This window comes from Blennius ocellaris (assembly GCF_963422515.1).
Source record: "Blennius ocellaris genome assembly, chromosome: 18".
In the NCBI taxonomy this organism is placed as follows: Eukaryota; Metazoa; Chordata; class Actinopteri; order Blenniiformes; family Blenniidae; genus Blennius; species Blennius ocellaris.
Genome location: NC_137667.1, coordinates 21,219,169 through 21,245,735, shown reverse-complemented (window position 1 = coordinate 21,245,735; position 26,567 = coordinate 21,219,169). Strand labels below are relative to the sequence as shown.

Here is a 26,567-nt window from a genome sequence, read left to right as displayed (position 1 = left end):
TGGTTATGAGTTACCCAAAATACCCACTCAGGATTCCATCGCAGTACTTCTACATACACGTGACATGGGATTAAAATCCTTAAAGTCCACCTGACAGGCTTCAATATAAATCCTGAATTAACAAAGAGCTCTGGATCCGGTGTAATCCGAAACTGAGCACAAAAACCATAATCCCCAACAAATCTTTGCTGGATGACAAAGGAGGGAATCATTGAGATAATCTGAGTTCTTAATCCCGACCCCAGAATCACAACCTCAGCCACGTCTTCCCGTCCCGTTCAAACGTCGCCCTGAACACGTCTTCTAAGATATTCCACTGATCCTAAAACATAGAACTGATTAGTTCCATTGAGAACCTTCAAACTAAACTGTCCCAAATAAAACTCCCCACTCCCAGTGGCTAAAGTGGGATTGGATACAGCGGAGCTGTTCTTGGGTGAGAATATCTCCTGGTTCATGGCCACAACACCGCAGATTAAAACAACTGACAAACCAAAAGACTCCTTACGGGGGGGGGGGGGCACACAGCAGGAGGTTTGCCCTAACCATATCCCTGACCTCTAATCCCAACCCTAACCTATAACCATGTCTTCTAATCCCAACCCTAATTTATAACCATGACCTCTAATCCCAACCCAAAACTATAACCCTGACCTCTAATCCCAACCCTAACCTATAACCATGTCTTCTAATCCCAACCCTAACCTATAACCCTGACCTCTAATCCCAACCCTAACCTATAACCATGACCTCTAATCCCAACCCTAATTTATAACCATGACCTCTAATCCCAACCCAAAACTATAACCCTGACCTCTAATCCCAACCCCAACCTATAACCATGACCTCTAATCCCAACCCAAAACTATAACCCTGACCTCTAATCCCAACTCCAACCTATAACCATGACCTCTAATCCAAATCTAATTTATAAACATGACCTCTAATCCAAACCTAACCTATAACCCTGACCTCTAATCCCAACCTAACCTATAACCATGACCTCTAATCCCAACCCAAAACTATAACCCTGACCTCTAATCCCAACTCCAACCTATAACCATGACCTCTAATCCAAATCTAATTTATAAACATGACCTCTAATCCAAACCTAACCTATAACCCTGACCTCTAATCCCAACCTAACCTATAACCCTGACCTCTAATCCAAATCTAATTTATAAACATGACCTCTAATCCAAACCTAACCTATAACCCTGACCTCTAATCCCAACCTAGCCTATAAACATGACCTCTAATCCCAACCTAGCCTATAAACATGACCTCTAATCCCAACTCCAACCTATAACCCTGACCTCTAATCCCAACCTAGCCTATAAACACGACCTCTAATCCCAACCTAGCCTATAACCCTGACCTCTAATCCCAACCTAACCTATAACCCTGACCTCTAATCCCAACTAATGCTGATATTCTCCCTCTGTAAAAAGTCTGTGCAGCAGAACTCATGAACCATCCTCAGATTATTGGAAGAGACACTGCCGAGCTTGAAAGTCAACATTTTGATTGACGATGAATCGGACGCAGCTTCAGTGAAAGCAGATTAGACGTGAGCTGCACCATGAAGCTGTGTGAACGGAGCTCAACGAGGCTTTGTGAGCGAGGCTGCGGCAGCTTTTGTTCCAGCGACGCCTCGAGCAAGAGATTTGGGAATTTCCAACAAAAATAACTCTTTCAGAAAACTCAAGCAATTTCCAACAACAAGGATCTGGGAGCGGCTCTCATGAATATCCACGAGGGGGGAGAGCGGAGGCAGTTTGTAGGAAGTAAGCAAAACAAACAAGGTGAGCGCGAGGCCATGGAGGGGTGGGAGGTGAGGATTCCGGCACTGCGCTCCAAATTAACAGCAAATTACCACATTATGCACTATTAAGCTAACAGACCACTGGCGGGGGCCGCGGCACTTAGCTTTTTAAATTCCACCGATAACAGCACAACCTGTCAACTTTAAAATTTAATGAGACGGCAGCCGCCGCACCGCTGAGATAAAAGGCAGAAGCAGCAGCACGACACAACGCACAGCCACAACATCCACCGCCAGAAACACACAGCTCAGCCCCCCCCCCCCTCCCCCCCACCCCACCCCCCCCATCCAGCTCAACATGGAGAAGCATGTTTTCATGTTGTAAAACTTACAAATTAAGATGTGACTCCTTTAAATAAATGGTTCTTCAAGAGTTTGGTTAAATAAACTGTATTTCTTCCCTATTGTCGTATTATTCTATTTTCATGTTACTTTCAAAGTTCTGGGGTCATTTCTGCTAATTTTCTTGTTATTCTCTACATCTTTAGAATAAAAATATTCCTGCTTGTGGACACCAAACTTCATCACACCTCGATCTGAGGTGCAAACACTTGGTAGGGTATATTTTAATTTAATCCATATTTTACTTATGGGACTAACAGAATATTCTGATTCTTGATATTTTGACATTATTCTCAAAACTTTTTAATTATTCCAACACCTTTAAGTTTTTTCTCATATTTAGAGGTTATTTTTTTTTTTACATTTTCACAATCATTTGACATCATCTTCAGCCTTTCAACATTTTGTCCCCTGTATTTTGACATTTTCATGCCGTTAATCTGTTAGTCTCTAAATAAATGAAAAAAAAAAATAGAGAATACTTTTCCTCTAATGTGAGCACTAATTCACTTTTGCACTAATATACCACGAAATGAACGATTGCATCAAGAATACAGTTAACGGATGGAAACACGATTTAGGTAAATCATCGAAAACATTCTGGTGTCAACATTCTACGTGTGTTGTGTGTGTGTGTGTGTGTGTGTGTGTGTGTGTGTGTGTGTGTGTGTGTGCAGGCACTCACACTGGAAGTAGAGCTCCTCGTCTCCCTCCTGATCGGCTTTGCTGTAGCCGCAGTGCCCTGCAGGGGAGGGAGGAAGAGAGCGGCAGAATCAACTGATTGTACAGAGGAAATAAAAGCCCTAAATTAACAAGAATGTTAATGCGGCGACTAAAACGGCGCATGACAAATCTCCTGAGCGCCGGCTGAGCAGCGGGGAGCGGCGGGACCTGCAGGAGCAGCTCAACTGGACATGCAGGACGACTTTTAATCTGTTTTAGTACAGAACCAGGGAGACCAAGACGCAGGAGGGAGACATGCAAACAATGGGCATGCACTGCTGTGTGTGGTGTGTGTGTGTGTGTGTGTGTGTGTGTGTGTGTGTGTGTGTGTGTGTGTGTGTGTCAGGTGATGAGACCTGAGTACAGTAAAGTTAATCTCCGCGGTAGGGGAAACAGGAATCGACTGGAACGTGTGACCGGCAGATTTAGCAGTAAATCCAAACACTTGAGGAATATTTGCTTTGACTCTGAGCAGGAAACACGCAGCCCTTCACAATATGTTTCAGACCACCGAGGTGTCTTGTCCCCGTCTAATCATTTATCTCAGGTTTTGAAAACATTAATGTTCACTACAGCTTTTCTATACAGAAATGATACATTCTACATTTGCATTAGCTTTATTTTAAATTTCCAGCCATTTATTCTGTTTTAATTGCCTCTTGTCTTTATTTTCTTAATATTTTGTGTTATTTCTATGGTATTAATGTAATTATTTGCCATTGTGTAAGCACTTTTAATTGCCTCGTGTCTGAGCAGTGCTATACAAACAAACCTGCCTCGCCTTTTACCTGAATTAGATTAAATCAACTATTTAAAACTGACAATAATCCTATAATTCAACTGTAGTCCCTTCCAGGGTTAAATACTGTAGAACTGCAACATACTGTATTTATGACCCTCTGGCAACGATTCACTGTCGTATTCTGGTTTACTGTGAAAGAAAAAGACAAAATAAAGTAATTTCAGGTCTGAACTGCCTTTTCCGCTGATAAATAATGTAACAAATCCTCGACTTCTGAGAATGAGTCATTTAAGGTTTAAAAATTAGACTTTAATCTTCCCAAAATTCCAATTTAAAAAGAATAAACTACAGTTTCTTACAGTAAGGAGAGAATGTTTTACTTACAAATAGATATTTTGACTGTAAAATGTCTGTTGAGTCCTCGGCTTCTCTTCCTCACTTTCTACTGTGTGTGTGTGTGTGTGTGTGTGTGTGTGTGTGTGTGTGTTGAGGAAAAGCTGAGCTTTCACTCAGTTTGAGTTAGCCGTTAGCTTCTGTCTTTTCAGGATTCCTCCACAGAAGTATTTCTGTATTTCGGTGTGAGGAAGTGGGATTGAGACGAGGAGGAAGGCGACGAGCGAGACGCAACTCTTGTTGAAATTCCATTTTGTGCAAATGACAACAGATGAAGTCTGTGGGGTGTGGGGGTGGGTTATACAAAACATCTTCATACTGCTGCCCACACACACACACACACACACACACACACACACACACACACACACACACACACACACACACACACACACACACACACACACACACACACACACACACACACACACACACACAGGTCTGCAGCATAAACATCAGGTGGAGGTTTTCATGGAGGATCCAGAAAAAGATGCGTGACAGCCCATTAGCACAGCATGCCATGACAGGTGATGATGGGTGTGTGTGTGTGTGTGTGTGTGTGTGTGTGTGCGTGCGTGACGACTTCACAGGCGTGGAAGCCTTTTTTTTTTTTTTGGTGTGTTTGTGAGTGACAGTGAGGCTTTTAAATTGACAAGCGCAGACTCACAGGAGCGGAGAGTCAATGGGGCCCGCGAGAGCGTACCTTCTCCCGATGATGAAGCCGAACACCATGAAGACCAGGATGATGGTCCCCGCCACCGCCACCACCGCGATGATGATGACCGGGTTCTGCTCGCTGGACACGATGGCGGCTGGCGGCACAGACGCAGAGGACGAAAGAGAGAGAGAGAGAGAGAGAGAGAGAGAGAGAGAGAGAGAGACAGAGAGCATGAACTCCAGCACATCAAACACTTAGAAAAACGGTAATTGAGCCCAATAAAGCCCCCCCCCCCCCCCCCCCCCCACTCCCCCCCTCCCCCACTCCGTCCCTCTGAGAGAGCAGAGGCTTCTATTTTTGAGCCGTCCTTATACACACGGCTCTACTGTTTCAGAAAGTGGGCTTAATAGTCCCAGACGTCGACGGCGATGCCCTTCATCTCAAACAAAGACACATTCAGGTTGAATACCCCCCCCCCCCCCCCACACACACACACACACACACACACACACACACACACACACACACACACTCCAACTGTCTGATAAACTGCCGATCGCTCAGGAGGTTGTGTGAAGTCGGTGCAAGGAGGACGAAGGGAGGAAACCAGCAGCTGGATCAGCTGTGGAATGCTCTGGGGGGGAGGATGGGGGGGGGGGGGTCGCTCAATCAGGCGTCAATATCAACCATCGGCTGTTCCAAGGAGGGATGTCCAGGACCCCCCCCCCCCCCCCCCGCTGTCACAGGGGAAGCCAGTCAAGGACACTGAGTGGACCGCCAGCTTCTAACCTTGTTACAGGACACGCTGCCCATGTGGTGCGAGTAATTAATGCATCTGTTAATGCTGAGACGCTGGGTGTGGTGGGGGTGGTGGGGGGGGGGGGTTGAGGGTCTGAGTTTGGGGGATAGCTCACAATCCAACCTGGAAGATGACAAATGGGAATGTCTTGCTCTGCAGTCGTAGACTTCCTGTTCTGCATCGACGCTCCGATGGATGTGGTTTGAAGTGAGGAGATTCTCCTTTAACACAACATCTCCTTGGACATGACGTTTCCTTCTACACTACGTCTTCTTCGACACAACACTTCCATCAACATGACGTCTCCTTGGTCACGACGTCTCCTTGGTCACGACGTCTCCTTGGTCCGACGTCTCCTTGGTCACGACGTCTCCTTGGTCCGACGTCTCCTTGGTCACGACGTCTCCTTGGTCACGACGTCTCCTTGGTCACGACGTCTCCTTGGTCACGACGTCTCCTTGGTCACGACGTCTCCTTGGTCCGACGTCTCCTTGGTCACGACGTCTCCTTGGTCACGACGTCTCCTTGGTCCGACGTCTCCTTGGTCACGACGTCTCCTTGGTCACGACGTCTCCTTGGTCACGACGTCTCCTTGGTCCAACGTCTCCTTGGTCACGACGTCTCCTTGGTCACGACGTCTCCTTGGTCACGACGTCTCCTTGGTCACGACGTCTCCTTGGTCACGAAGTCTCCTTGGTCACGACGTCTCCTTGGTCACGACGTCTCCTTGGTCAGGACGTCTCCTTGGTCACAACGCTTCACCACAGGTCTTCTAAGAGTTTAGGAACCCAGCGACGGGGCGAGACCCTGAAGGTCCTGGACGAGTCTTCCTCCAGTGTTTATTTAATCTCAGAACGTTCTGGTGACGGAGATGTGACGAATCTGCAGCTCAGCGTGTATCCCTGCGCTTCCTGTAGCGCCGCACACTGGAATAAAGGTGCGTCATGTCATAATGAAGTAAATATACACCTCATTACGTAACAACGCTTAATATTGTGATAAGATTCTTTAAATGCTATTTGGACTAAACTTATTGCATATTGCAACGTTTACAAAGTGTGGGAGCTGCTCTTTCTGTCTTTAAGAAAATGTCCTAAATTGATGGATTACGTTGAAACTGATCCTTTAATTAAACAAACCATCAATTTTGTGCAGTAGATTTGTATAGGTAGAACTTATATTTATCTATTCGTTCTAAATTTATACTGTACTTTTGTACAATTTTGTGGTTTAAATGTTACTATTTCATATTCTTTATGGGTTTTTATGGTTATGATTAGACATTTTTTATGGGAGATAAATAAATAAATAAATACAGTAAAAAGAAAAAATATATATATATACACGTTCTGTATTTCATGTGATGTTTGTGTCTGTTGCTCTTTCTTTTCTCCGTCCTGAAGGTCAGTGGAAGCAATGTGATGTTGAAAGTGTGTTTGCACGAGCTGCAGTCTATTGTCTTCTAAATTCCTCCTTTAAATCTTTTCTCATGACTTATTGATCCCATCCTGACACGTGGAGAAAAAACAATATCACTGGACAGGAGACGTGCAGAGTTTGTCTTCAATATGTGATAGAAACTCACTCATGGATGATTTGGAACTCTTCTTGACTGACATTCAGAATCCACATCCCACTGTTGATATACGCAGATATTCTTCTTCTTCACCATCTTTAACAAAACTTCAAACAGATCCGGAGCCGCCCCCCTCCCTGATTGGGCTTCAGTTCTTCATGAAGTTAGAAAGTCAAGCGCTCCTCATGACTCCTGATCTCTCAGCTTCTCATCATGCTTGGACGTTCTCATCCAAAACAACACAAGCTCCGAGCGGCGTCGTCCCTCTCCAAACCCGGCTCGGGGCTCGGCTGATGTAACTGATTGGATTTAAATGAGTTTATCCTCGCGACACTCAGGAGCCTGTCCTTGCGCGTGCTGATTTTTTTCTCCCATGACGTGTTGTCAGCATAAAGTCAAAGCAAATTGTGTTTGCTTTGCTTGAAAGCAAATAATTTCCCTGGGCTGCTGCTATGATCGCTGGAGGACAAGAACAAGTTGTGCATAAATTGTTGAGCAGAAAACGAAGTTCTGCTGAGCCGCGGTGGTGGAACCGGCCTGGGCGAGCCGCCGTCGCCTCACAGCTCTCGTCATGGCCTGAGGGAGTCGGAACTCTTCGTCCACTCCTCTGACTTTCTCTCCCTGAAGATACACTTCCTCTTCAACCTGCTTTAATAAACACTCCGGGTTTCTCCAGGAGTCGCTCGTCATGTGACAAAGGCCACCGCCATGGTACACAAACATCTGCAGTTGGTCAAGTGAGTCTTTTGTTCAAAAGCAGGACACCAGAGGCACAAACATCACGTCATGATACCAAATGAAGGCCGAGTCCAAATGCGCTAAGTCCAGAGCAGGGTTAGGGTTAAGTTAGGGTTAAGTTAGGCTAAGTGAGGGCTAAGTTAGGGTTAAGTGAGAGCCAAGTTACAGTTAAGCTAGGGTTAGGGTTAATAGGGTTAGGGTTAGGTTAAGTGAGAACTAAGTTATGGTTAAGTTTGAGCTAAGTTAGGGTTAAGTTAGGCTAAGTGAGAGCTAAGTTAGGTTAAGTGAGAGCTTGGTTCGGGTTAAGTTAGGGTTAGCATGTCTTTTATAGTTCTTTCTTTCAACATCAACATCATCATCATCCTCCTCATCACCATCATCATCATCATCCAAACTGGCATCACATGAGCTTGACTTGGAGGAAATGACATCACTGGTATTGAGTCGACGTTCTTCTCCAGAATAAATTGAACACGTATTTCTTGTGGCTGTATGAGTGAAGAGATTCATCCTAAAGACACGGTTCAGCCAAACCGTCCCAGTGAGGCGACGAGCGGCAGCCTGAGGGACCTGAGAGGACGAGGACGGGCCTGAGAGGACGAGGACGGACCTGAGAGGACGAGGACGAGGACGGACCTGAGAGGACGTGGACGGGCCTGAGAGGACGAGGACGGACCTGAGAGGACGAGGACGGGCCTGAGAGGACGAGGACGAGGACGGACCTGAGAGGACGTGGACGGGCCTGAGAGGACGAGGACGGAACTGAGAGGACGAGGACGGACCTGAGAGGACGTGGACGGACCTGAGAGGACGAGGACGGACCTGAGAGGACGTGGACGGGCCTGAGAGGACGTGGACGGGCCTGAGAGGACGTGGACGGGCCTGAGAGGACGAGGACGGACCTGAGAGGACGAGGACGGAACTGAGAGGACGAGGACGGACCTGAGAGGACGTGGACGGACCTGAGAGGACGAGGACGGACCTGAGAGGACGAGGACGGAACTGAGTGGACGAGGACGGACCTGAGAGGACGTGGACGGGCCCGAGAGGACGTGGACGGGCCCGAGAGGACGAGGACGGACCCGAGAGGACGAGGACGGAACTGAGAGGACGAGGACGGACCTGAGAGGACGTGGACGGACCTGAGAGGACGTGGACGGGCCTGAGAGGACGTGGACGGGCCTGAGAGGACGAGGACGGAACTGAGAGGACGTGGACGGACCTGAGAGGACGTGGACGGGCCTGAGAGGACGAGGACGGACCTGAGAGGACGTGGACGGACCTGAGAGGACGAGGACGGACCTGAGAGGACGAGGACGGAACTGAGAGGACGAGGACGGACCTGAGAGGACGTGGACGGACCTGAAGACATGGACGGGCCTGAGAGGACGTGGACAGACCTGAGAGGACGTGGACGGGCCTGAGAGGACGTGGACAGACCTGAGAGGACGTGGACGGGCCTGAGAGGACGAGGACGGACCTGAGAGGACGAGGACGGACCTGAGAGGACGAGGACGGACCTGAGAGGACGTGGACAGTCGTCCAGTCTCAGTGACGCTGACCTTTCAACATTCGATTTTGTTCTGGATTTAATCTCATTTCTCATTTTGCTCAGTTCTGCCATGATTGGCGTTGAGGTCTGGAGTCGCGTCGTTTCAACCACAGAAACCCGAAGCCTGTCCGCAGGCCGGTCCAGGACCAGGTCCAGGACCAGGTCTACAGAGAACCCACCTGTGGCCTCCTCCTTGGTGGTGATCTCCAGCCTGGGCCCGTACGTTCCGTACCCCGCCTCCGTGAAGGCCCTGATCTGGAACACGTAGGCCGTGCTGGGCTTCAGGTTGTTGACCGTGGCCGACGTGGACTTGGACCTCACTGTGGAGTAAACCCGGTCCTTCTGATCCTGCAAATTCAAGCAATTATCTTTTTACAATCAAAGATTAGGTTTTTCTTTCTTAACAAATGAGACCAAGAGAGAACATCTGAGCGTGACAAATGAAGAGTCAAACGAAGTTATAATTGAGTCCAACTGAAGTGTCGTTATCTTGAAAGTCTGGACTGTGAATGCAGTCAGAACGACTTCAGACGATGCAATTACCTGAACCATATCCAGATGTTTGATCCAGCTTCGTACACACAACCAGATTAGGCCATTCGAGACGCAATGGTTTGGAACTTGAGGTCACTTCATTTAAATGTGAATTTCTTCCGAAACAAACCAAACGACTCAGGTTGAAACAGGTTTTTATGGCTGTCGAGCTGAAGTTGGTGAATCTGGGAGGCTGAGAGCAAACTTTGTTTATCTCCGTCCTGCTGGATTCTTCTGGACAGTGTGAACTGGACGTCTTTCAGCACCACCGTTATGTTTTGCTGTTTGTTTTGCTGTCAGATGTTTACTTGAGGATGTTGTTTTTCCTCGGCCACTGAATCAACGTGACTGGGGATCGACCAGATGTCTGTGTTTGTCTGCTGCAGTTTCAAGCATCTTTTTTTCCTCCCGTTTCAAAGACAAAAGACGTCTTTTAAGATCTTTCTACCTCACCTTAGCGCAAGGTCGTTTCATATGTGCTGTGCTTTTTTGAAACTATGTTTCTGAAGGCTGCACGAATGTTTTGTTGGTCTTTATGATCTCACACAATGTGAAAAGTACATCGACTGTACAGGCTGTCCAATTGGAAACTTCCCACGGCTGAAATACAGTTAAAATCTTCGTGTTAGCGTATCGTTAGACACAAGACCTAGTTTATACATCACTGGTTCTCAATAGATTCTTATGGAAAGAGGAAAGTCATTCTTGCATTTTAATTTCAATCGTATTTACTTTATAATTAGTATAATTAATGTGAATAATCTTGACATAGTGTTTTAGGCAGAAACTGGTGTTTTGGGTGTTCATCCCAAAATCATGTGTGTGTGTGTGTGTGTGTGTGTGTGGGGGGGGGGGGGGGGGGGGGGTAATAGCTTCCTGTGTTCAGCTTCATGTTGTGTACACCAGCTGATAATTTGCTGTATTTCGGTGAAGGAAGATGGATTTAGACAAAATCAGATGGTGACAAATAGTGACAACATATTTTAGTGGCTTCCAGCAACACGTACGAATCGTATCGGGCATCTTTTCCAAACATTGACCGTCCATGACGACGGCTGGACGACTGGCTGCCTAAACCCACGGCTGCCTTTCATGATAATGTGTCTTATCCTCTTTTACTTTATTTTTCATAAACATATTTAGGAACATATTTAGACCAGCAAAGCAAGCTTTTCATTGTGCAGTGAAAATATCTATTTATCTGAATATATGACAAGAACTATGAACATATCATTGTGAGAGCAGTGTTGGATGGCAACACGTTTAGTCCCTCACAATGTTTAAAGCTACGTGTGACACTAAGTTTACACACCTTTTACTTGTGCGTTGGCTCATATTAATAGTGCTTTTGTCTGCTGATTTCCATGTAGAAAGGGACGTTACCAGTTCTCTGCTGCCTGTGACCGACAAGTGAGAAAAGACATGTTTTTCTATGGGAGTATGTGTGATGGGAAGTGGGTGTGCAATACCGCCAAATGCATCCTTTCACTGTTTTCAAGCTCGTCTTTGGCTTCAATTGAAGAATTTACACTTTCGATCAACCTCTTGTTATGTGCTGTAAACCGGTGGACGGATACAAAGGATCCTCAATTGTCAGCGAAGGCGGTGACGGCGCCAGCAGGCAGCCCGCCACCTGGAAGCATAAACACATATGGAAATATCTTCTCTATCAAAGAAGGCATTTGGATGCGCGGGCTGCCTCGTGGTGTACTTTGTAGTTGATCTGTAAATGTTGTGCTCGGCAAAAGGCCCAAATGGAATGCCAGGGTCTGTTAGGGCTGTATTTGTTGTTTCCAATTTTCCACTCGTGCAGCTGGGCGGGCCGCGGCCACGCTACGTGACACGGGAGAATGATTCGTGCGCCGGCACGTCGGACGGCGGCGGCCGACAGGACCGGCGGCAGAAAGCTCCCGCTCGCCTCGCCTTTGATACGCCGGGTTAAATCCGCTCCATTAAACCTCGCCGTACACAGCCGATGCGTTCAGACTTGAAACACAAGGAGGCGGCGGTATAATCTGTGTGTGTGTGTGTGTGTGTGTGTGCGCGTGTGTGTGTAGATAACAGTAACAGATTGCTAATTCTGGCAGTGCGGCGGCCGCGGGTTGTGTGTGTGTGTGTGCTAACGTGTGCGTGGGTGCGGCTGTGAAGGACGACAGCCTGATTAAAATCTTATGAGCATCTCATTCATTATTGCAATTATGAGACAAAGGAGGTACTTGCAGAATCTCTGGATTCCACTCACAGGCAGCGAGCCCACAGAATGCAGAATGGAGAGTCGACCGGAGCGGCGGCGGCGGCGGCGGCGAGCGGGGAAGGAGGACACCAAGACAAACAAAGCGCGCGGCCAACTCACTTTCTCGTAGTATTTGATTTCGTATTCGGTGATGACGCCGTTGGGCTGCTGGGGCTCCTGCCAGGAGAGCTGGATGCTGCGCTGCTGCACCTTCTCCTTGATGACCTCGCTGACCTGCGACGGAGCTGTTTGGAGAAGAGCGTGTCAATAAGCCGGTCCTCTCGGCGCTCGCGCGAAGCGGCGGCGCCGGCTCACCCGCCCGCCCCGTCCCGGGCTGATGAATATTCACAGAGACGCTCCTAAATGTTTACAGCTCAGGAGCAAAATTTCAATTACAGCGCAAACAGCCGAAGGTACGGCATCCATCCCCAGCCAGTCAGACGACCGGCGCGCAGAGATTATGAATGACAATTCAGTTCAATTAATTCAAACATTCACAGTGGAACAAGCAGGCGATGATGAGAAAGCCTCTCAGCGGGGGGGCGAGGGCACCTGGACGCAAAGCTGACAGCAACAGAAAAGTACATGATTGGCTCACAAAAAACATGTTTTCAACCTGTTTTGACAAACTCGGGCCACGTTTTCTCGACACTGACATTGTTACTCCTTAAATTTGGTGCATTAAGTGCTTTTATTTGTCATTTTCTTTAAAAAAAAACCTAAAAACTAGAAACACGTCCAACCGTTTCCACTGCGAGCACGTTCCTATTGTCATCATGAAGAAGTCTTTTATGCCTTGGTAAGTGGGAGATTTTCTCTGGCGTGTCACGATTGCCGCTAACTGTGCAGCTGCTGCTTCGTCTGCGTCTTCAATTACCTTTACAGTACATCATTATCGTCGTCATCGTGATCATAATCACCTTCATTTTGCAGCACTCCGGTGGGGGGGGGGGGGTGTGGGGGAGAGAAAAAGAGGGCAAGCTTTTCGGATTACTAAAGCTCACCCCGAGGAGATGATGCTTTCAACAACAACAAAATGCTTACTGCAAATGTGCACTCTAAACATCCCCGAAATCCTTTCTGTAAACATACTGTGAAATCTTGATGACTCACGCTGCTCTTGGGGGAGAAACATATTAATTAACACATCTTAGCAGGGTTGAAAAGCCGTCCTGGGGACGAGCTGAACTTGGAGGTGAAAGCTACTTGTCAGGCTGTGATTCGTTTCCCTCCTGGAATCACGAGAGGAGTTTCAGATGATGCGAGTTTCAGTCGCTCACGTTTCAACACGGCAAGAACCGAGCAACCGGTGGGAACGCGTGGAGCGAATCCGGCAGGCCTGGACCGGCTGGAGCAGCTGGAGGGCCGCTGCCTTGCTCGGTGACCCGTTGGGAGCAGAACTCCGCGGCCCTTCACACAGCCTGACCCCCGATTGTCTCCGTGACCCTGCCACTAATGACTCCGGCTGGATTCAAACCTCATTAGGCCTCATCGGCATTCCTGACAATGACGCGCACGACGGCGGACGCCCGAGACCTCGTGAGAAAACCTGCTGTTTTGACGCGTCTGATCAAAATCCCCCTCACAACACACAGGGAACAATGGCTGGGGTTCTGGGTTCTGCCTGCCCAGTCACAACACGCAGTGACTGCTGCTTAATGCCATTCAATTCGGCTGCAAACACACACACACACAACACACACACACACACACACACAACATCCAGACGGCGTCCTTGAAACACTTCACCATCCTAATGCCGGTCCAGCTCGCCAGCTCCTCCATGATGCTGCTCGTCTGTGTTCCCTGCTTCAATCTGACATTTCAGCCTCTGAAGACGTGAACGAGCACAAAGCCACTCGTTCACACGGGCAGCAAGTCTTTACTGAAGAACCTCGATGACGCTCACATCGCCATCAGCAATGTGCTAAAATGATGTCTGGTTATTCAAGCTGATTGCTACATGCTTGGACTAGTCGCCATAGTAACAACAAAGAAGAAGAAAAAACAAACAAAAGAAAAAATGGGTGTAACAAGAGTAGGTACGTCTGTAATTGGAGTCGGATGAGGTAAGTGGCTGGATTAAATCTTGGATTTCCAACTGAGAAACTAGGATTGTAAAACAGCCAAGATCAAACTGAACTCTGAATATTTCACTGCAACAAACATTTGGATTAAAAAAAAACCTAAATATTCAATTTGTAACCAAGACATTCTCATGTGTAAGCAGACAAAGTACGTAGTTCCTTCCATTGTAAAGATTTTAATGTTTCTAGATTGAGAGTTTGTACATTTTACTTACGATTTTAACTTGTGTTTGTGTTCGCTTCAATATATGATTAAAAAATGAAAACAAAAGTATTTTAGCCTAATACAGCTTGTTGGCATCAATATATGATTAGAAAATAAAAAGAAGTATTTTAGCTTTATTAAACTTGTTAGCTTCAATATAATAGGATAAAAAAAAAGTAGGTTTTCCACTGAAACTTGAATATTATTGTGGCCAAAGCCTTATTGCTTTCAGCGGAGTGTGCTTAAACCTGCGCATACGAAGCCAATGTATTATGGGTTGTCACTCTCACGGCAACACTCACATTTGGCTTTTAATTCTCTCAAGTAATCTTGTGTTTCAGTGAGAAAATACCTAATCTGCTGTTTCAAGATGACGTGATGTTCCCTCTCCTTCCATATGGATTGTTTCCAAATGTTGTGAAAGCACCGCGCACCTTCTGTTATGAGGGAACTAATTCTGATTCAATGCTGAAGAGATGTTCAGAATCTCCTCCCAGTCCGCGCGACTTATTCACCATGGCTACAGACAAAATCCTGGAACGGCTCCAAAAACAATGGGACAATACAAAACCCATGACGCAACTCAAGAGTCTCGTCAGTTAAACCCGGGCTTAGACGTGAGGCAAGCTGACAAAACACCAGTTCTTACATGTGCCGTGAAGCAACGGGCTGCGTTCTTGACGAGACCAAGGTTTTGGAACCGGAGCACACGGCGGAGAATCAAAGAGTCGAGCCTGTGGAAGGTTCATGGGCCGCGTGATGAGCTGAAGAGTTGAAGAACCACGTCTGACCCACAACTCCTCTTTGGCCGCGTGGCTCTGCCTTCGTGGCTGACGGAGAACCTGCGGCGCTCCATGAGACTCCGTGAGATCACAAGTCGTCACTCCAGGCAGGTGGTTTCCAGCCTGGAAAACTTCTGCATTTAAGAAACAGACGCTCCTCCGACTGTCCCTGTTTCCCCTGCAGATCACTCAGGAGCGGAGGCCATTAATGCCCGACTGGATAACACAAAGAGCAGAAGCTCCCCGCCGGCGCCGGCCCTTTCCCAGCCTGCCCGTGGGGCCTGGCGCAGCGGAACATTGGCTAATTGTTATGGCGGTCTTAAAGAGACTGTTTGTTCGTGACCCTGAACACTGTCGTCTGAAGCCAAGTGACCCAGGAGCGACTGTCCGCCGGGCGCCGCATCCCGACGCCTTCTGAATACATGAGATGGTTTTTAATTCCCTCCATCCTCCGCCGCGGCCGGCCGGCGGCCTCTCGGAGGCGAAAAGCGGCGCGGAGGTAGCTCCTTACGTAAGCGCCGTTCTTTGCCCCCGTGCTTGCCTCGCAGGCTCAACTCATGTATTAATTACTGTTGTTTTCAAGATGTGCTAGTGTGTCTTAACGCCTCCAGAACCATCTGTGTTTGAGCGCACAAGATTGCTGCCGTTTAACGGCGTTTCAAGGTTTTTAGCAGATTTTCTTGTGTTTTTTCATTTGAATAGGAAATTGTAATGAAAATCATCCCAACAGATTCCTTTGGGTTCAATGTGAGTGCTGCAGGAAATAAGGACTTTATACAAGTTAAGTGAGTGGAGTTAACAGTGACCCCTAGAGGCCAGATTCAGAGTTACGTAAAGTCTGATAAATGTGTGCTAAAAGGGTTTTAGGATCATTTCTGCCTAATGATTTAAAGATGGTGTTGCACAGACGTTCGGGGAGACGACGGATCAGTTTCTGTGTCGGGCTGGAAGCTGTGATGGTTTTCACTGCGGGGGGTCGGCCGCCTGACGTCTGACGGCTCAGTGAACGGAAAGATGGTTATTGGTCACCAGAGGAAAATGAAAAAGGGCAATCCGAGCTGTGCTTCCTCTCGGTGTGCATGATAAGGTGTATTACAGTTCGGGAGTCACGTCACAATGTTTCACAAGATGCTGCTAACAAGACTATTGTCTCGTTTTATTCTGATCGAAGGTAATTCAATATCCAAACAATGATTTCCAATTTAAATAAAGCCTTGTGGGATCAGAAAAGTTCTTTTTTTCATAGACTTAATCATATTTGGATCACTATATCACAATATCAACCTGCACAACGTATAGATCACAAAAGACTGATGTAAAGGTGAGGAATGATGTTTCCAAACCCAGTGTGAAACATTGGGCCAATCAGATGAAGCCCTGCTGCGACAGCCGCCCGCCCACCAGCACAGGGAGAGACGCTCATTTCCCAAAGGGCCTCGCGATTAATTCTCACGACTATTGAGCACTGAGGCGTACGTTGAGTTTTGCTCAATGAGAATGAAAAGCAGTTTTTAACACGGTTTACGAGCTTCTCTTGTCCTGCATCGCTTTTTCTCTCCCAACCTTTGTCTGGAAATACAGTTTTCAAACATTTGAGTTCAGTAAATAACTGAATAATAACTATTTTCTCATTAACTGTCTTTTTCCCCCACTGTGAAACACAAATAAAGTAAGGCGACAGCTAGCACCGTTAGCCAAGGCGCTCGACACAACCAATGCCCCGATCGGCTCGGTCGATGTTGGGTCAGAGCCAATATCCCAATATTAGCAATGTTTTCATTGATCAGGTATCAATAAATCCAGCCGATCACCTCGCTGATTGTTTTTTTGTCAGCTGCCGTCCGCTGAACCTGCTGGAAACGAATAGCGACGAATAGTAACCATGCCGTTAGCAGCATTAGCAATCCAGTGGCTAACATGTCGGCAGTCTGGAAGTATTTCAAGATAGAAAACAGTTCAACAGCCTCGTCTGATAAATAGTCATTCTGCATGACAAGATGGCACAGACTTCACAATGTGATTTATTTGTTATTATTTATTATTATTTTACTGAAAAGAGTTAAAACGAGTTCTTACGTCATTCTGAGAAGAAATGTGACTTAATAAGTGAGTTTTACAACAATTCTGTCCCAGCAAACCTTCTTATAATGAACTTTTAGCTTTAGAAAACTTAGCTGCTACTAAGATATACTATCAGTATATTTGCAATACAGCAATAGCAATGTAAGTAGCAGCATCGGCAAAGTACTGGTGAAATCAGATCGATATCGAGGTGAAAAAGTCAGAACATCATTTGTCAATTACATGGAAAATCATGACCATTTTAGATTTAACTCCGATAAAAACGTTTGACAGCCTGAGGGCCACGTCTGGCCCGCTGGCCTTATGACGCCCTTATCAGCACGACGTGGTTCCTGCTTCTTCTCCATATGTTGCTACAATTGACGGATCGGCGGATGTTTTATGTAGTTTGTGTTGTCGTAAGAGTATTCTGACATCACCTCATTGGACGAGGGTTAATCCAAACAAAGGCAGAAGGATCCTGTGCATCAGGCCGGCGTGTCGACGACAAACACTGAGACAAGGAACACGGAACCTCTTCAAACGTTCCTACTGGACTCATCTGGGCGTCTCCATTCCAAGATGACGTTCCCTCGAAAATGAAATCAGGTCTGACAGAAGATGAGTTCAACACTGAATCCCTAATCTTACGGTGGCGGTTATGCTGGGATACAACGCACATGAGAAAGACTGATGTGATAAACATCAATTCCCGTTTGTTTTTTTCTCTCCTCCAGCATCAAAGCGGTTAAAGAAAAAAAAAATCATGTAACGGGAATCGTTTTGCTTCAGACAAAATCAGTCGTCACTAATTTTTCTTGAAGAGTATTCTGTGGTGGATACAAGCTGTGCTGACACACGACAAAAAGTATTTATCGTCACATTAAGGCTCCATTGATTCTGTTATCCAAGAATCTATGTGAACGTAGTGAAAATCCTGCTCCTCCAGCAGCTCCATCATATCCTGCGTTCCACACATTGACAGCCATTGATGCATTTAACACGCTGCATAAGGTCGACCCTGCTTTCTGCCTCATCCCTGCAGAGCTCGGCGTTTACAGTTCAAGGGAGTGCGCTTATTAGACTGCAGCCTTTTTAGCACATCATCTCCAGCAGCGTGTGAAACAAAAGACTGGCAGCCGACGCTAACGAGCTCTGACTTCATCAGGATTACTTGTGCTCGGTGTTGTGACTCGGGAAGTGGCTGCTACATGTGTGCAGCTCGGGAGGAATGAGCGTTTAGCGAGTGACGACACCATGAGACTGGAGGAAAGCTGATGCGCGGGACAATTAGAGGAGGCGGAGATCCAAGGTGCACTGACTCATCAGAGAACTGAGCAGGGCCTTGTGGTCGTCACGGTGACTCAAACACCCAAGACGATGCTTCTTCATAACTGTGAAGCAGCTCTGCAGGTCTGCAGCTACATGCTGGAGCCGAACCTGTAGCGCTCACGGATTCTATCTGACAGTTGGTGGGATGTGCAACAATATCATTCAGTATAAACCCCTGATGATGATCATGTCTTTGTGGGACTTGTTCTTCTCTCCGTCAATGAGAGAAAAATAAAACAAGTGGTTGAGTGCACCATGAATACTGAATAATAACAATACTTTTCTTCCATATTTACAATTCAGTCATCTATAATTTGGGGCTGGGTTAGAGTTCAGATCGCCAGAATGGTAGGAGGAGGACAATATGGACGCGCTCGTGGCTCGGAGAGGCCGACATGCGATAGTTTGTCAAAGGGAGCTTGAAGTAAGTGCTTGTTCTCGTCTACTCGCATTTTACGTTAGCCTTCACTGTTATGGTCATTAATTTCCCAACAAATCACACAGACAGGTCGCAGGTTGTCTTTGGTCGCCATGACAGCGCTCGTCCTTCACCCGTCCCACAGCGCGACGAAGGACCAACGATTCAAACGCCACCATTCTGCCACGGCCGGAAATCGCACAGTGCGTGGAGACATTAACTCCCTCCACTATCTACGTCAACGTGTATGACCTCTGCAGGACAAACACTATGAAGGGAAATTAGGGAGAAAAAATACAAAAACGACATTTACTTTTTAATAATTGTACTTAAAGAAAATGTTCAGTACTAAAATTGTATATGTGAACTAGGCATATGTCACGGTTTAGGTTCAAATAGACATTTTAAATGCAGTATATGAAGGGAAAACAGTTTTTCAGGGATAAATCCCTATTGTTGACAACACTGATGAATGCAGCTCAATTTTGTGTAAATGTTTTTCCTCATCGAAGCCCAAACTACCATAATCCATCATTCACTTTGAAATAAACATTGATTTAAGTCCCAGGTCAACCTTCAAACCAGGTCTTTCTGCCTCTTTTATTGATGACAATAATAGATGAAGCGTAGGTTGTTTCTGAAGCTAAATATATATTTTAACCTCTATACAGAATTTCCGTAAAGATTATCTATAGAATCCTGCAATTCCTCTGTAAAGTAGCAGGGGAGTTTAAGGAAACATGAGTTTATCTGTACGAGAGAGCCTCTCCAATTTCTGTTGGTGGAACCATGAGAGTGAAGCCAAGCACTGGCAGGAACACACACTCCACACACTCCACACACTCCTACAAAAGTAAAAAACCTTGAAAACAAAAACAAGAGGCAGTTTTCTGTGTCTGCTGCACGGATTCACTTGCCTGAAGAGTACTAGACCAGATTTGGAATGACTAGTTTTGGCAATCACATCCCACTATTTGTTTAAAAAGGTGTTTTTGCAGAAAATGCTCCAAATCCACTTGACCTTCCACAACTGGTAGAACAACCAACACAAGGCTCAGGATGGAGTCATCGCCCAGATAATCTCACTGCCTCCAACACAGAAAAATGCCCTCAGAACAAGCCAACTTCACGCCGATGACGTCGTCAAAAGGTAATTTCCTTGGACTTGAATAGTGTCGACAAAAACCTCCACAAAGCCAAAGAACACTAGTAAAACTGACGGCTATGAGTAAAACAGCTGGAATTTACCTTTTAAAACCACGGCGATCTGGTAGAGTTTAGCTGCTGGGTAAATGATAAACAGCTGAGGATAAAGCGCGCTCTGGCTGGCGTGAGGTGAGCGTGGCCGGGGTTGGAGGCGGCCTCTCAGGCGGCCTCTCAGGCGGCCTCGGTGTCGAGCCGCTGCTCAGAGGCTCCTTTTCCTGGTGGGGAACATTTGTCTGCCTTGTGTGTGGAATCTCATCTGAATGTTAAGACGGCACCGCCGTCCCACCGAATCCGAGCTGGCCGATGTTTATGCATTGGTATGTCGGTGCTCACTTGTCTGTAGAAGGTGTGTGTGTGTGTGTGTGGGTGTGTGTGTGGGTGGATGTCATCTAGCTCCCCAAATACTCCTCACCTGTCTGGCTGGGGAGTCGGCCAGACTGGATGTAGCTGGCAGCTCGGCTCTGAAGGCCATTCATCCTCTCGGCGGGAAACACACCTGAAGCATACTTGAATGAAAAAGCAAAATCCCCTTTAGGAAGCGGCGCACGCTTGGCGAGTCACAGAGTAAAGGATGGGGGGACGATAATAGACTGAGGCTCTGATGAATGTGAAGGGAACTGTCAAAATTGGTGTGACAAGCTTCTTGCTCTTGGGCTACAGAGCCAGCACCCCCCCATCTCCCCCCCCCCGTACTGTGCACAACGTGGCGTTTTACCAGCCGCTGCCAAGTCCACGCTCCTCAGAGGCAGACATGCTGGAGGTGTTGTGCTGCTGACCGAGGGGACGTATAGAATGACGGAGGACTGACAGCCAGAGCCTGAAATCTCTGGAATCCCTCTGGTGGCGGCTTGCAGGGACGAGCAAACCCTGCTGGAGCCACATGGAGTCAGAGAAACTAGGCTGCAGTTTCTTTTTTTAGATAAAACTAGCATATTATTGACAATTCCACCGAGTGAAGGGATTACTTGGGTGTAACAGATACAGTCTAATCTTTGCGAATGAGCTTTGGTATCAAGGCTACACAGGCTAATTTGACTTTTTTTTTTTTTTCCCCCCCACAACAACAATATCAGCGTTTCCATTAAAAGTCCGTTCAAGGTAACTCCTCTTCAAGCTTCCCAATAAGATCGATCAGGAAAAAGCGCGTCGCAGCACGTTCACTCATTCACTCAGTCACTCATCACAACAACGCTAACTCTTCTGGCCACATGGCTCAATCAATAATATGACTTTTTCCTGCTTCTGTTGCCCAAATGTTTATCTTGTTGTCCATCCAGTGAGCCATGAAGCACAATGAAATCTGATTAGCTCTATTAATCTTCCTCATTATAAGATATTGTGGCTCCAGTGATACCGAGTCAAAGCAAACAGTTCTGGTCCAAACTCCTAACATTTTAACTCTTAAGTTATTGTTTTGGTTTTTGTATGAATATCTTTTCACTTCCTGTCGTCAGTAAGAAATCTCAAAAATCTGTCTCGGCCAAACAAATCTGTCCAAATCCCTGACAAACTGATTTATCTGAATAAATAAAGCAGGTCCTGATCGTCCACGATCGAAGCTACAGCAACAGAAGATAATATCATTTTATGGATCATTCAACTGGTCTAATAAACCCCATTTCAAAACAAACCCTACAGCCTGATGAGTCTCTATATTATCCAACAAGATGAAGATCAACAACCAAACCCCCTCAGAGAGGCACATTTAAACATCGACACCCATCAATGGCTTGAAAAGAAAATCTTGAGGCATCAGATTTCCTTTCTTCAGCCTTTATTCCTTTGGAAAAAAAACACAAATCTGTTAAACCACATTGGAAGACAAAGCAGATTCTGTCGAGATCCAGCTGATGTTGAAGCATAAATGCAAATATGTAGATGAAAAACCATGTGGGTTTCCAAAACGGTTCCTCCAGAACCTTCAGAGTGGATTCAGGTCAGGTATCACGTATCCACATGTTTACCTCAGGCGGCCTTGAAAGTTTCCATATTTGCCAATCCCATCAATATACTGAGTCTGAACAACCAGAACAATCATCATAATGAAAGGTTGACTAATCTTCCATTGGTTTCATTCTCTAGAGCAGTACGCATTCGTTCCCCCAACTTGCAAGGTTCTTTTTTTAATTTCTTCCTTTTGTTTAAGGCTTCAGTGACTTGAAGTCTGCTAAACTGCAACACAGTGATCTGGATCCAGGCAGTTCACAAAAGCAGCACATGAATGAATAATATTATATTTGGAAGATTGTGATACATTGACTTCAGTTAAGGTTGTGAACATTCCACATTTACATTTAGTCCTCCATTTAAGTTTTTTAGCTAATTATTGAGGAAAACAGATCTAACAGACCCTCTAACTTCACTGAGCGCTGGCTGATTTGGCTGGCCTATAAAGAAATTAAAGAAAAATTTGAGTTTCAATGCGATTTCAATAATTTTTTCCTCAATGTACTTAAAAGTGACTGCAGACGTCCGTTATAAAAAAAGTGCAACTTTATTACTGTGATTTTCCTCAGAGCTATATAAATAAAAACTAAATGAGGCTGTGTGTGTGTGTGTGTGTGTGTGTGTGTGTGTGTGCGTGCGTGCGTGCGTGCGTGCGTGCGTGTGTGTGTGTGCTAATCTTTTTTTAGCTACAAATTCAATTAATGGATTAAGTGGACTTTTAGAGCCCAAGCTTCACCTCAGTCTTTCACAGACTGAACTTCACGGACACTGATTCGTCCGATGAACCAAATCCAGCAGAGCGTCCATGAATTGAGGCGGAACACGGCGACCCCCTCCCCTCGCCCACAACAAGATCATTTTTGGAGCATTTTGATTCCTATTCAGCTCCAACGCTCCCGGGTGAAGTGTACAAAATACCCTTGAAACAGGCGTGTTTGAAAAATAGAGTTTTAAAGAGGACGGCGTGCTCGCCGCATAACAATGGCGGCCGAGGCGGGGACACCTTTAGTGACCATGAGGGGGGGGGTCAAAGGCGGCTCCGTTTGGAAGCAATTAGCAGGGCCTGATTTGACGGAAGGAGTTCTTTCATGTTCTATAGGACTGACAGCTCCAGAGGTGATGGGATGATTATTAATATATATCTGATGCAGCGGTGGCTGACAGCTCGTCATCCCCCCTCCCCCCCTCCCCCCCCACACACTCATTATTTCCCCATTGAAGGGCCTCACTAACACATATTCACATCGGCGGTGTCGATCGACCTCAAATCCAATTCTCTTTGCCTCGCTGCTCATGTGGTGTCTTAAGGCGTGATGGAGGCGTGATGGAGGCGTGATGGAGGCGTGATGGAGACGTGATGGAGGCGTGATGGAGGCGTGATGGAGACGTGATGGAGGCGTGATGGAGGCGTGATGGAGACGTGATGGAGACGTGATGGAGACGTGATGGAGGCGTGATGGAGACGTGATGGAGACGTGATGGAGGCGTGATGGAGACGTGATGGAGGCGTGATGGAGACGTGATGGAGACGTGATGGAGGCGTGATGGAGACGTGATGGAGACGTGATGGAGGCGTGATGGAGACGTGATGGAGGCGTGATGGAGACGTGATGGAGACGTGATGGAGACGTGATGGAGGCGTGATGGAGACGTGATGGAGGCGTGATGGAGGCGTGATGGAGACGTGATGGAGACGTGATGGAGGCGTGATGGAGACGTGATGGAGGCGTGATGGAGACGTGATGGAGGCGTGATGGAGACGTGATGGAGACGTGATGGAGGCGTGATGGAGACGTGATGGAGACGTGATGGAGACGTGATGGAGGCGTGATGGAGATGTGATGGAGGCGTGATGGAGGCGTGATGGAGACGTGATGGAGACGTGATGGAGGCGTGATGGAGACGTGATGGAGACGTGATGGAGGCGTGATGGAGGCGTGATGGAGACGTGATGGAGGCGTGATGGAGACGTGATGGAGACGTGATGGAGGCGTGATGGAGACGTGATGGAGACGTGATGGAGACGTGATGGAGGTGTGATGGAGGCGTGATGGAGGCGTGATGGAGACGTGATGGAGGCGTGATGGAGACGTGATGGAGACGTGATGGAGGCGTGATGGAGACGTGATGGAGACGTGATGGAGGCGTGATGGAGACGTGATGGAGACGTGATGGAGACGTGATGGAGGCGTGATGGAGGCGTGATGGAGACGTGATGGAGGCGTGATGGAGACGTGATGGAGACGTGATGGAGACGCGCTCCTCCAGTGATCCGGGACCAGTTTGTCCACAGAGCCGGCGCTTCAGACGTCAACGGGAATGTCTTCACATGGTGGAAATCCTCCTGCAGTCCGCCCTGCGCTCAAGCGAGGAAATGTTTTTGGGTGTTTTGAGTCGCAGAGTGCACCGCCCACGCCTCCCAGCCCCCCCCCACCCCCCACCCCCCTCCGTGCGTGTGCATCTCGGCCAAGCCAAGAAATCGCAATCACAGCGGAAGGTCAGCGGGGGGAAATTGCATTCATGCTACACTGACATGCACACACAAGGCGCGCTGTGCATGATTGCCCCTCCAATGCCTCCTGACAGGGAGTTCATTCTAACCCCGCGGTGGAGCGCCGCCGCCGCCGCCCGCTCCTCATGTAATATCAAAATGCCATTCAGGAGCGTAACAGATGCAGAAATCATCGGTCAGCTTTGTTACATAATTGTTGAACCAGCAGGGACCCACTTATTGAAGGAGCACTCAGCTTTCCTGTGTCACTGTCCAAATTAGGGAGCCGAGCTGGCAGCCTATCATCAGCTGCTCTTAACACTCCCCGATTTCTCCGACTCGGCCAGGACGGAGGCGGCGGCGGCAGCCATATTTAATCTTCCCTCATGAGGGGCCAGAATAGACTTGTTCTCCCTCTAATGTACCAAGGCCTGAATTTACATAATGGTGCACCTGTGATGCTGAAACCCTCACACCGGGCGCTCAGGAGCGTCTCGGGCGATGGGCCCGACACGCCACCTTCTCCTGAAGACAAAACCAGAGCCTCTCAATCGACGCCTCACTCCCTCCATTGCTGTCACAGACTGGTTTTTTGTATTTTCTTTGTTGTACATTTTCAAGTAACAAAAATTGGACTTCAGACATTTTAATAATGAGAGAGGCTCCAGAGTGCTCTGCTCAATAAAAGCACTGACAGGAAAACAGAAAACACTGTAAGTCGGAAGTTTTCAAACCCTTTTCTTCCATGTTTGTTGAAAGTTTTTAATTCACTGTTTATAAGTAGAACCAGATTCAGTGGCCAAGAGTATTAAAAGCAACACTTCCATTTTGGAGTACACCTTCGATTTAGCATTCAAGTGTTGGTATTTCTTATTTGACTTCGACATGAACATGAACAAGCAATCTTAGATTACAGTGATTTCTTGTAATTGTCATGACAGTATTTCAGCAGGTTGTTTAAAACTGTTAAAAGAATGACGAATTATGTGAAACGTGATTTATTTCATTCTTGTGGAGCGTCAACGTTGAGAGAAAAAGGTACGCAGTTAAAATTACTGTCAAAGAAGAGGAGTTTTCACCGAACTAATGCAGATGTGTGGGAATCTCCAGTATTAAGGTGAGGAGAAGTAAAATGTAAAAAAAAAAAAAAAAAGATTACACTCCATAATAAGCCAGCCGGCTCGCCTCCACTGCCTCACAGGGATCATCGTGCTTAACTTTTTCTAATTCTGAGGCTCAACTCAAACTCTGAAGTGCTCGGGGAAGCATGTGACCGCCTCAGAGCAAAGCCACGGCGACACTCCACCAACCCCGTAATCTGCATTTCCTGCGCCCCCCCCCCTCCCCGACACGATGTACGACACAAGCAGTGAGGCGGGACCTGATCACTAGCAATCAGCGAAGGCACACTGTCATCAGGTGTGAAGTGTCATTTCCTCGCTCGGTCCTCTTCAGAAAGCAGGTCATGTTGGAGAACGCCGTGACGACGAACAACAGAGACTCTGAGAACGAGGACAGGGAACGTACGCTCCCTGTTTGCCAGAAGTGGGTATTTAACCACTGATTTAAGACCGTCAGGGGGGGGGGGGGGGGGGGGGGGGGGGACCCGCTTGTTTGCCATCGGACCCGCAGGACAAGAACCGTTGTTGACTTGCGCTGGCAATCGCAATTATGGTGACGACACACAGCAGGGCGCCACGTGTGGCTGTGATGTGATGGGAGGCGGCGGGCCGGGACGCAGCCCAGCACTGACTTTCAGGGAGGTCGCAGGAAAGAAATGACACAGAAGAGAGTCAGTAAACGCTCAAGCCTTAGGTTTCCCATCTGAAGCCACTTAATCAGAGTAAATCCCCAGGAAGCGGCCGGCCGGCGGCGGCGGCGTGATGCACGGGCCGATATCCTCGCATTTAATTGCCGAGTTTC

General features: G+C 47.2%; 1 protein-coding gene across 1 annotated transcript in view; it reads right to left on the bottom strand.

Annotated features, from left to right (window-relative positions):
- Nucleotides 1-26,567, bottom strand: part of LOC308143086 (ephrin type-A receptor 7-like) — a 102,361-nt gene that overhangs the window by 18,759 nt on the left and 57,035 nt on the right. The window contains 5 exon segments of the mRNA XM_080513769.1: nt 2,853-2,909; nt 4,693; nt 4,695-4,837; nt 9,528-9,696; nt 12,236-12,360. Of these exon segments, the coding sequence (XP_080369895.1) occupies nt 2,853-2,909; nt 4,693; nt 4,695-4,837; nt 9,528-9,696; nt 12,236-12,360 (495 nt within the window).